General features: G+C 51.9%; 1 protein-coding gene across 1 annotated transcript; it reads left to right on the forward strand.

The window, feature by feature from the left end:
- Window positions 1-63: 63 nt before the first annotated feature.
- LOC122692773 (phospholipase A2 inhibitor and Ly6/PLAUR domain-containing protein-like) lies at window positions 64-9,936 on the forward strand. Its single transcript, XM_043900602.1, has 5 exons — window positions 64-222; window positions 705-857; window positions 1,243-1,386; window positions 1,584-1,725; window positions 9,759-9,936. The coding sequence occupies exons 2-5, from the start codon at window positions 782-784 to the stop codon at window positions 9,934-9,936; spliced, it is 540 nt and encodes a 179-aa protein (XP_043756537.1). The 5' UTR covers window positions 64-222; window positions 705-781.
- The last annotated feature ends 1,569 nt before the right edge of the window (window positions 9,937-11,505 follow it).

Consider the following 11,505-nt stretch of genomic DNA (forward strand, 5'->3'; position numbering starts at 1 on the left):
AGACATATAAGGACAGAGGATCCCTGGGCACAGTCCATGAGGTCGCAAAGAATCGGTCACAACTGAGCCCTACACACCCAAACACGTGGTATAAAGAGCAGAAACCCTAGGCCTGGAGGAGACACCCTATCTGTGGTGGGGAAGGGGAAGGCCAGGGAGACTGGAAGAGACCACTTCAGGCAAGACCTGAGAGTAGCCAAGGAGGGCAGCATGAGACCATAGGTAGGAAATCTGGGGAGTGACCCTGGGAAATCTGGAAGAGTCTACCTTAGATGGAGAAGGAAATGGCTGTGACAGCAGGTGGGGATGGCAGCCCCATCCCAGCATTTGGTGGAAGGAACTCCAGGGGTCAGGGGAGGGCTGAAGACTGGAAGAGACCATTACAGAGGATTGGGGTTAGTTACAGGTGGTCTGGGAAAGACCACTCCAGGTGCGACCCCTGCAGGATGGCAGTGGGGTGTCCCTGGGGTGGAAGGGGCCACTCTGGAGAGTCCAGCACAGCCTGGGGACAGGGGGAGGATGGGGTGCATACCTGGTAATCCATTCAGATGATGCCCCAGGCAGAAAGGGGCTTGAATGTGGGGAGCTGGAAGAGACCTCTCTAGACAGCAGTGGGCTGGAGCTACGATAAGGTGGGGGAGACAGCCCAGGGCAAGGGTCCAGACCGGGGGCCACTGAGCCTTCTGCCCACGGTCATGCTGCAGAGGGCTCGTTGGCGGTGACCAGCTACAAGGGGTGTGCAAAATCCAGCGAGTGTGACTCAGGATCCTTCGCCATCACCATGAACACTGAGAACTACATGGGCTCCAGGAGGCGCTGCTGCCAGAACGATGGGTGCAACCAGGACCCACTGCCCGGTAAGCCCCGGCTAAGCCCCACAGCTGGAGTCCTTCCCTGCCCACCTTCCCCCGCCAGGGACACCTGTGAGCACCTGCTCCTGACCTGCCCTGTAACCAGGGATGAGCGTCCTCCTTGCGCTGAGCCTTGGTTTCTTCTACTGTAAACTGCAGGATCCAGGGACTTCCCTGCTGGTCCACTGACTAAGTCTCCATGCGCTCTCTGCAGGGGTTTGATCCCTGGTCAGGGAACTGGATTCCTCATGCTGCAGTTAAGATCCAATGCAGTCAAATATTGTTTTCTGAAAATGCAGTGTGCGTTAGCAACTGGTGTCCCCTGAGTGTTTGTGATGTTGGAAAAGGGACTAACGTCTCCAATTACCTTCCCCTCCACCCTCCTCTTCAGCGATCGTGAGAAACCATACAGAGAATGGCCTTCGGTGTCCTTCCTGCATCGCTGCCTTTTCGGAAACATGCACTTCAACTCTCAAAGCGGTCTGCGTGGGTGAGGAAACCCACTGTGTCGCCGTGTCTGGCCTCGCACAGCCTGGTAAGGGGCACCTGGAATTCAGGAGGAGGGCACAGGGATTCCAGACAGTCCCAGAACTGCAGCCTCATTCTTCCAGATTCTAAGGGAGAGAGTGGCTCCAAAGATCTGGGGGAGAAGGTGGCTGGGGCACGTGACCCTGGACTAGGAGGAGGGAGGCACTGGAGATCCTGACTGTAGTCTACAATCCCCCCCCGCAGGTATCAGATTTGCGGCCCGGGGCTGTGGCACGGAGGCCGCCTGCCACAGCAAGCCTGGGACCCTGGTGCCCTCAGGCTCTCGTTTGTTGACCATCAAGAAGACCAGCTGTCGTCCAGGCCCCCAGGCTTCTGGCAAGGCTGAGTGAGGAACTGAGGCCCATGTGGTGTGTGGTCTCCATTCATTGTCAGCTGTGTTTCTAGAAATTTCTACAGTTCCCATGTGTCTATAAATTAAGCAAGTTAACAGAACGATCCTGAGTCTTTGTGATGTGATGCATTTCGGGGAGATGGGATGAGAAAAGCAGGGGTCTGAACCCTTGGGAACACTCTCTATGGAAGAAAGAAATGGAAGATGCTGCCTTTTCTTAAGGGATTACTTCCTGCCTGGTCCCCATGCTAAGTGTTTTCCATGTAGTACCTCATTTCATAGTCACAACTCTGTGAAGCTGAAAGTATTGCCCCCATTTTACAGAACTGACTGAGGCACGGATTGTGGTATCACTTGTCTTTGGTCAAACAGCTGGGAGGGTCAGACTCCAGAGTCCATGATCACCTCTCCTAGTTAACCTGTTCTTGCCCCAGAGTTGAAGTTTGTAAAATGCGGAGATAATAGCTATAACCTCAAAGGGTTGTCTTAAGAGTCCAATGAAAGAACACGTAAAAAGGACTTAGTGCAGTGCCTAGCACATTTAAGGGGCTTCCCTGGTGGCTCTGACGGAAAAGAATCTGCCTGCCAATGTGGGAGACGTGGTTCACTTCCTGGGTCAGGAAGATCCCCTGGAGAAGGGCATGGCAACCCACTCCATGATCTTTGCATGGAGAATCTACGGACAGAGGAGGCTGACAGGCTACAGTCCACGGAGTCACAAAGGGTCAGACCCCACTGAGTGCCTGAGCACCCTGCACTAGCGCCTTGAAGGCAGAGTGGGTTCTGGGACAATGTGTCTGGCCAAAGAGTTACCATCCTAATAGCTGCCACTTCCTCAGTGGCCATGTGTGGCAGCTACTAGACTTTGGCATCTATCAGGATAGTCTGGGTTATGCTACAGTAACAAACAAGTCCCTAAACTCAGTGGTTTAAAACACCAAAGTTGTATTAGTCTGTTCATGCTGAGTAATGTTGTATAACAAACCATGCCCCACTTGAGACTTGTAAAAAGAAACACTCTTCTTCCTATGGGTTTGTAGGTATCTGGGGCAGCTCTGTTTCTGGCTGTGCTCTGGTCGGTTTGGTTCCAGTCTGGGAGGGGGACTCTAGTTCACCTCCGTGGGGTTCCAGACTCTTCTGGATGTGTGACTCCCTGGTTAATATCCTTCTCATGGCAGATGACAGGGGCACAAAACCCAAGTGCACCAAAGGTCCCTGCGGAGGTTTGGGGGTCTGCAGGAATTCTATCGTGCACACAACCCCACCATCCCTCCTCTCCAGGGACCCTGTGGTCCTCACCCTCCATCCTTCCTCCCTCAGACCCAGAAGTCTAGGCTTCCAGCTGACAGAATCCCAAGCATCTTCCACCCCCCTGAAACCCAAAGAACAGACACACAACAGAATTTCTACTTTTTTTTCGCTCCACCAAGAAATACCACAGGGAAAGACACCCTTGATTCTCTGGGCTTCATGGTTCCTCACCTCAATGGACACAAATTTATCGTTATCCAGACAAGTAGGAACTTTAGCTAAGCTGAGGAGGCTTTTGGACCTCCTCTGCTTCTGCCAGTGGCAACACCAAGATTCAACATGTTTCCTTGAATTCCTGCCTTCAAGGGCCTGTCAGCATGCAGGTGCCGCGTAGACTCATGCTGAGGGCAGCCAGTGACTCCTCCACAAGGGAGTCTTCCGTCTTTTCTATTTGGATGCTCCCAGAGACAGATGCCTCGCTACCAACTTGCTGCCTCCAGAGCCTAAAATTCAACCCTTTGAAAAGCCATGATTTAAAAGGCAACCGTTCCAAAAGAGAGCCGTGACACCCAAGAGTGCCGATACAGAGCTGTGTGAACGGGATCAACACAGGGGGACGCTGACACATGAAATAAAGCAGGTCTTGCTTTCTGAGATTTGATCCAGGCAGGAGGCCCCTTGGCAGGAGGGTAGACGTTATTTGGAAGAGGGAAGCGCAGGGTGGAGAAGTCAGACAGAGTCAAGTCAGAGATGGTGTCAGAGAGGAGGGCACCCTGAGCAAAGGGTGAGACTAAAGTCTGAGCTCCCCGTGTTCCGGGCTTCCAGGAGGGGTTGCAAGTCTATTATTGTGCAAGACAGAGAATGCAGGTACAGGCGTGCCTACGTGGGATGCTCACGATAACTCTGCATGTAGATGCCATTTGCTGAGCCACTTGTAAAAGGCCACCCTGATTGTCAAAGGGCTGTCTGGCCCGAGGGCAACACAGATGGAATTCCTATTCCCCAAGACGGACCAAAGGGACTCCAGTTCTCCTACACAGACCCCAATTCCCTCCTCTCCATGGAGACCTTCCACCAGCCATGAATGAGGAAGCAAGGACCTCAGCCCTCTGGGGAGCCCAGGAGTTCTGAGACTCCAGAGAGCAGTCCTTCCCCCAATGAAGATTCAAAGCCCATTTTGGATGTAGGCCTATCCCCCAACCCTGGACACCTACCTCTTACACCCTTTGTGGCTCAGAAGCCCAAGGATTCCAGCTCCCTGGGGAACTCAGACTCCCCTCCTTCATGTCAGAATCCCCAGTGTGAAGGAGACCGCCTTCATCAGCAATCAGCGCATCCACCACCTCCTCCACAGGGGACTAGACACCTATTAGATCTAGTTCTACTCTTGAGAGACCGAAATAGCCCCCTTCGAGGAGGCCAAACCCTCAACTCCCTTGAGGAGTTCCATAGTCTGATGATCCCCAGACAAATCAGGAATCCCGTCCCCAAGAAGTCTGTTTTCCTCAGGACCCAGGAATCCTGGTGACCAGATGTCACCCACTCCAACCCCTAGTCAGAGCCCTCATTCCCTTCAAGCACACCGGATTCTGACTGGCGGACCCCTCACCCCGTGATCTCTCAGGCCCAGACACCCCATGCTGGAATCTGGACCCTGCACCCCTCCCTCTCACCGGGTCTGGAGTCCTTCCTGCTGAGACCTTTCTGCTGGCCTCCTTGCTGCTCTGCACCCCTCTGGGTCTGGGTAAGTGACTAGGGCTCTGGATTCCTGGGACCATCAAAACAAGAAGTATGAGAGAACATTCTGCCAGGTGCTCAAGGGAGAAGGGAAGAGCTGTCCTGGGAACTGAAATTCATGGAGAAGGCAGAGGGTAAATGGGAGAAAGCCTGGGTCCCCAAGGGAGGAAGAGCTAAAAAACATGTGGGTTTAAGTCTATGAGAAAGGATGGGTTTGGATGGGTTCTGCTCCCTGTATCCCAGGCAGTGTCTCAAAATGAGACACCTGAATTCTGGAAAATCAGAGAGTATGATTAGTATTTGTCATTAGTGTGAAAAAAAATGAGGCGACGGTGAGAGATTTCCCTTCTCCCAGGACTCTAAGGAGCTCAGGTCCCGAGTGTCCTCCTCCCTCAGATATAGGAGTTCAGGCAGCTCCACTTTCCCCAGGACCGAGATACCTTGCGTCTGGACCCCCAGCTGCCTGCTCTCTCAGGACCAAGGAGTCCAGGCCCTTTTCCTCTTAGTCCTCGATCTTTCTTCTTGACCTGGGATGCAGATCCCCTCTAAGGTACCACTGCCTGAGCACCCACTGCCTACCAGACTCAGACAGCCTGGTAGCCACACAGAAGGTGATCCCACTCCCGAGAACCAGGTGGACGGGAAGGTTCACACAAGTCCATGAAGGACTTCCCCTGTGCTTCAGTGCAGAATCTGCCTGCCAGAGCGGGGGACACAGGTGCAATCCCTGGTCCAGGAAGCTTCCACATGCATTGGGGCGACTAAGACCCTTCACCACAACTACTGAGCTCATGCTCTAAGCCGTGGTCTGCAACCGGAGAAACCAGCACAAACGAGAAACCCAAAACCGCAACTCGGGAGTCGCCCCTACTGACCACAACTAGAGATAAACCAACAGGAAACAGGAACCCAACACAGGCAACAAGAGAAAAAAGAACAGTAAAAATATTTTTAAAAGTTTTAAAGCCCATGGAACCCTTCAGCAGGACCCGTCAAGGTCCCCTAGCTTTATCAGCGGGTCTAGCATCCCTAGTTACCAGCCTTGTAATTACATAAACTTGCTCCCTGATCGGACTTGCTTTCTGCCCCGCCCCAGAAAGCAGCTTTGTCTCAGGACCATGGCATCCCTGCCGAGCTTCCGACAGATCCCTGTTCAGTGACCACTGTCCTGCCCATGAATAACCAGGGAGACACCAGACCTTCTTCCTTCAGACCCCACAACGCCATCCCCATCTGGATTCGGAAGTCATGGCCCACAGACCACGGCACCTTTCACTAGAGCCCCATTCTCTAACTGCAGGGTACCCGCTAAGCTGTGACGTGTGATGGTCCCAATTGCAAAGGAAAACTGTAGACTTGTGCCCCAGATGAAGACTCCTGCATGGTTGCCGTAAATGAGAGCAACAGAAGTAAGTGGGCAGGGGCTGGTATCAGATACTGGGGAGGTGGGCGGCAGTGCCTTCCGGGTGGCAGATGCCCCGAGGGGGACCAAAGCGTCTCCACTTCTCTCACACAGACCCCAAATCCCTGCTCCACATGGAGACCTTCCACCAGCCATGAATTTAGAAGCAAGGAACACAGCGCTCTGGGGAGCCAGGAGTTCTGAGACTCCAGAGAACCACCCTTTCCCCAGTGAAGATTCAAAGCCCATTTGGGATGCAGGTCTATCCCCCAACCCCGGATACCTACAGCTTATACCCTTGTAGCTCAGAAGCCCAAGGATTCCAGCTCCCTGGGGAACCCAGACTCCCCTCCTTCATGTCACAATCCCCAGTGGGAAGGAGACTGCCTTCATCAGCAATCAGGGCATCCACCTCCTCCTCCTCAGGGGGACTAGACACCTATTACATCTACTCTTGAGAGACCAAGATAGCCCCCTTCGAGGAGTCCAAACCCTCAACTCCCTTGAGGAGTTCCGTATCTGATGGTCCCCAGAGAATTCAGGAATCCTGTCCCCCAAACTCTGTTTCCCTTCAGGACCCAGGAATCCTGGTCATCAGACATCACCCACTCCAACCCCTAGTCAGAGCCCTCATTCCCTTCAAGAACCCAGGATTCTGACTGGCGGACCCCTCGCCCCGTGATCTCTCAGGCCCTGACATCCCATGCTAGACGCTGGATGTTGTGGGATGCTGGGCACAACTATATCCCCAGCTGCTGCTCGTCAGGCTCCGCCAGCAGGGAGAGCGAGAGAGAGAGAGAGAGAGAGAGAGCGACCGCAAGGCTAGTGGAGGGAAGCAGGATCTTGCAGGGCTCTGGGGCAACACCCCGGTGTGCTTTGAGGCCGTATTGGCAGCGGGGGTCGGGGCGGGGTCGCGCAGGTGAATCCAGTTTGTAGCACCCCAGGACCTGCAGGACTAGCCTCACCGCACGTTCTCAGGGTAAGACCAGAACCAGCCGGGGATCACCCCCTCCTCAGGATCTGAATTTCAGCCCCAAGGGTTCACCTCCAAGCATCAAAACAGCCACATTTCAATAATTCCAACCCCTATCTTTTCTTCCTCCAACCCTAAGGATGCTGGCTGCTCCTAGCACTCGCTTCTGTGTTCTACCTGCGTCTTCTGTCCTCTTTAGTTTAACAGTGGTGGTTTAGTCCAGAAGGCGTGTCGGACTCTGGGACCCCATGGAATGTAACCCGCCAGGCTCCTCAGTCCATGGAATTCTCCCCGCAAGAATACTGGACTGGGCTGACCTTTCCTCCTCCAGGAGATCTTCCCGCACCAGGAATCCAACTTGTGTCCCCTGCATTGAAGACAGATTCTAAACTGACTGAGCCACCTCCTTACTAATTCCTGATATTAATTCTCTGGTAAACTAACTGGTGTGGTTTCAGTCTCCTGGTGGGACCCAGACTGATACGATGGGTAGCACTGATGTTGGTGTCTGCCTTGTCACTGATTCCCGTATCACGGAGCTTGATTTTCAAAGGGCTGTAGGTGGTGGGAATACTTTGGCCATCGGATGTGAAGAGCTGCTGCTAAGTCACTTCAGTCGTGTCCGACTCTGTGCGACCCCATAGACGCACCCACCAGGCTCCCCGACTCCTGGGATTCTCCAGGAAAGAACACTGGAGTGGGTTGCCATTTCCTTCTCCAATGCATAAAAGTGAAAAGTGAAAGTGAACCCGCTCAGTCATGTCCGACTCTTCGCGACCCCATGGACTGCAGCCTACCAGGCTCCTCCGTCCATGGGATTTTCCAGGCAAGAGTACTGGAGTGGGGTGACATTGCCTTCTCCGTGTGAAGAGCTGACTCACTGGAAAAGCGCCTGATGCTGGGAAAGGCTGAGGGCAGGAGGAGAAGGGGGTGACAGAGGATGAGATGTTTGGAAGGCATCACCGACTCAACAGACATGAATCGAAGCACACTCTGGGATATAGTGAAGAAGAGGGAAGCCTGGCGTGCTGCAGGCCATGGGGTCTCAGAGAGTCGGACAGGACTTAGCGACTGAAGGACAATGTGGTGGGAGCGGAGGGGAAGGGAAAGAAAGCATGGGCCCCAGCTCAGGAAGAGAGGCCTCTCAGGAGACGCCCCTGAGCTGCAGGAGTGCAGAGCTGAGCGCTCCTCCTGAGGGTAAATGAAGGGAGATGGGCCTGGTTGGGAAGTCAGTGGGAGGCCTGAGCTCTGGGGGGACAGGAGGGATAACAGGGAAACTTCTCTCAGCAGACTCCTAGCCAATAGTGGCTTCCCTCGGGGCTCTGATGGTAAAGAATTTGCCTGCAATGCAAGAGACCTGGATTCCATCCCTAGGTCGGGAAAACCCCCTGGAGAAGGGAATGGCAAGCCACTCCAGTATTCTCATCTATGATCTCTACTGTCAACGATTTGGAGCAAAATTCCTAAGTAGTTATCAGTGTGGAAAGAGCCAAGTTGAAAACTCTAAGTGGTCCCATGTATGTAGTATCACCTGCTGAGAGGGCAAATCCTCTTTGGAGGAATGTACTTCAAACCAGCCCCTCAAAGAATCTCCACCAATATATTACCCAGGAGTGGAATTCACACACACACACACACACACACACACACACACACACAAACACACCATTAAGCATCAAGAAACAGGCTTCGATGATTAAGGGTCAGTAGAAACCACAAACTGCAGACTCAGATACACAAAGATTGCATATATGGATGAGTGAAAACCGGAAAGAGTGACAGACTGTATTTTCTGGGCTCCAAAATCGCTGCAGATGGTGACTGCAGCCATGAAGTTAAAAGATGCTTGCTCCTTGGAAGAAAAGCCATGAGAAACCTACACATCGTATTCAAAAGCAGAGACATCACTTTGCTGACGAAGGTCCATATAGTGAAAGCTATGGTTTTCCAGCAGTCATGTACAGATGTGAGCTTTGGACCATAAAAAAGGCTGAGCACCTAAGAGTTGATGTTTTCAAACTGTGGTGCTGGGGAAGACTCTTGAGAGTCCCTTGGACAGCAAGGAGATCAATCCAGTCAATCCTGAAGTAAATCAACCCTGAATATTCATTGGAAGGACTGATGCTGAAGCTCCAATACTATGGCCACCAGATGTGAAGAGCTGACTCATTGGAAAAGACCCTGATGTTAGGAGGGCTTCCTTGGTGGCTCAGATGATAAAGAATCCACCTGCATGCAGAGACCTGGGTTCGATCCCTGGGGTGGGAAGATCCCCTGGAGAAGGGAATGGCTGCCCACTCCAGTATTGTGGCCTGGACAATTCCACAAACAGTCAATGGGGTTGCAAAGAGTCAGAGACAACTGAGCGCCTTTCACTTTCACTGATGCTGGGAAAGACTGAAGGCAAAAGGAGAACAGGGCCGCAGAGGGTGAGAGGCTTATGTGGCATCGTGGACTCACTGATTCAAGGGACAGGAGTGTGAGCAAACTCCAGGAGACCGTGAAGGACAGGGAAGCGAGGCGTGCTGCGGTCCCCGGGGTCGCAAAGAGTCAGACGCGACTGAGGTCCTGAACAACAGCAAATTGATGTTATGGAACACACAACATGAAAGTAAGCGGGTAAGGATCTCCCTGCCAGTTCCAGGCTCGCAGTTTCCATCCCAGATCTCGGAGGACTCCACACCCCTCAGGGCAACTGAGCCCGAGCACCACGACTACTGAGAGCCGGCTCCAAAAGCCTCTGCTCTGCAGTCAGCAAAGCCCCTGTGATGAGAAGCCCTCACACCGTAACCAGAGTAAACACCGCTCGCTGACACTAGAGAACGCGAACGTGCAGGAGTGAGGACCTGGTGCAGTCAAAGCTGATAATTAAACTGTGGTAATAATAACATAAAAAACCTCAAGGGAATGGGAGACTACTGACATAAGGGTTTCCAGACTCTGCAAACATAAAGGCCTGAGCCGACCATTCCACTTTTCTAGGTAGATCAGAGATGAATATAAAGATCCACATACCAGATTAGATACAGTTTTAGCCAAAAATGCATTGACTCTTCTCGTAATAAGAAGGTGGAATTTTGATCTGAATCTGTTTGCCAAGACGTTTTTTTTTTTTTTAAATTGCCCCAAAGACAGTTGATTTTATGTAAAATTTTAAAGAAGGACGCCATTAGACTGGGTGACTCTAAAGCCTTAGGTAGCTTCAGTACACCAATCAAAATTTAAGCAAGAGTTGATGAACTCAAATCTACAAGAATGAAATAAACTAATTGTGAATAGTCAAGTCCCTCGATTTTCCCAAGGAAGAAAATCCTTTAAGCTCTGGGGAGGTGGGGCGGTTGGGACACTGGGACTGAGGTACATATGCTCCTGACGCCGTGTATGGCAGAGATGCTGCCGAGAGCCTCCTGCAGAGACAGGGCGCTGACTCAGCGCTGTGCTGACCTCAGCGGGAAGGAAACCCCAGAGTGCGGGGTGTGTGTACGGACGGCTGGTTCTCGTTGCTGCCCAGCGGAAACTGACACAGTATTGTAAAGGAACTAACCCCAATAAAACTGATTAATTTAAAATGTTCAAGCTCAATCCAATTAAATAATTGCTCTGCTTCCACGCTTTCTCTCCAAAAACCTCTGTCCTAGCCCACCCACAAAGCACCTCTAATCATTGCTCAGTTTTGGCTGTCTGATTTGAATTCTCTGCTTAAATGAACTCTTCAAAGTATAACGTGCCTCAGTTTATCTTTTTACAACTGATAGGACCTTCATTTTATTATTATTATTATTATCATTCTTTTTAGTCACACTGCACAGCTTGTGGGATTTTAGTTCCCCAACCAGGGACTGATTGAATCTGGGCTCCTGGCAATGAGAGAGTGGCATCCTAACCACTGCACCGCCAGGGAACTTCCTAGGACCTTGAGAACAAGAATGTGCGTTCAAGGACAACCTCATTTATTAGAACGTATTTTGTAAGGTGGCAAAAGCGCTTGATAAAATTCAACGCACGTCAGTGAAAAGACTAGTGGGACTTCCTGGCGGTCCAGTGGCTAGGACTCCGCACTTCCAATGTAGGGGGCCGGGGTCCGATCCCTGGTCGGTGAACTAGATCCTGCTGCATGTGCAGCTGCAACTAAGAGCTGGCCCAGAGAAATACATCAATAAAGACTGGCAATATCAAGTATCGGTGAAGATGTGAAGCTCACATACTGCTAAACAAAATGTAAAATGGAACAACCACTTTGGAAACCAGTCCATTTCGAATAGGTAAGACACACATCTGCCTGCATGCTAAGTCACTTCAGTCATGTCCGACTCTTTGTGACCCTATGGACTGTAGCCCGCCAGGCTCCTCTGTCCATGGGGCTCTCTGGGCAAGAATACTGGAGTGGGTTACCATGCCCTCCTCCAGGGCA

The sequence above is a fragment of the Cervus elaphus genome, chromosome 4 (assembly GCF_910594005.1).
Source record: "Cervus elaphus chromosome 4, mCerEla1.1, whole genome shotgun sequence".
NCBI lineage: Eukaryota > Metazoa > Chordata > Mammalia > Artiodactyla > Cervidae > Cervus > Cervus elaphus.

What these genes read in the sequence shown, in the direction of transcription:
- LOC122692773 (XM_043900602.1), top strand. Translation starts at nt 782, where the DNA reads ATGAACACTGAGAACTACATGGGCTCCAGGAGGCGCTGCTGCCAGAAC. An exon ending in CAACCAGGACCCACTGCCCG is followed by an intron (nt 858 to 1,242) that starts GTAAGCCCCGGC and finishes CCTCCTCTTCAG; the next exon opens with CGATCGTGAGAAACCATACA. An exon ending in CAGGCTTCTGGCAAGGCTGA is followed by an intron (nt 1,726 to 9,758) that starts GTGAGGAACTGA and finishes TTTCCATCCCAG; the next exon opens with ATCTCGGAGGACTCCACACC.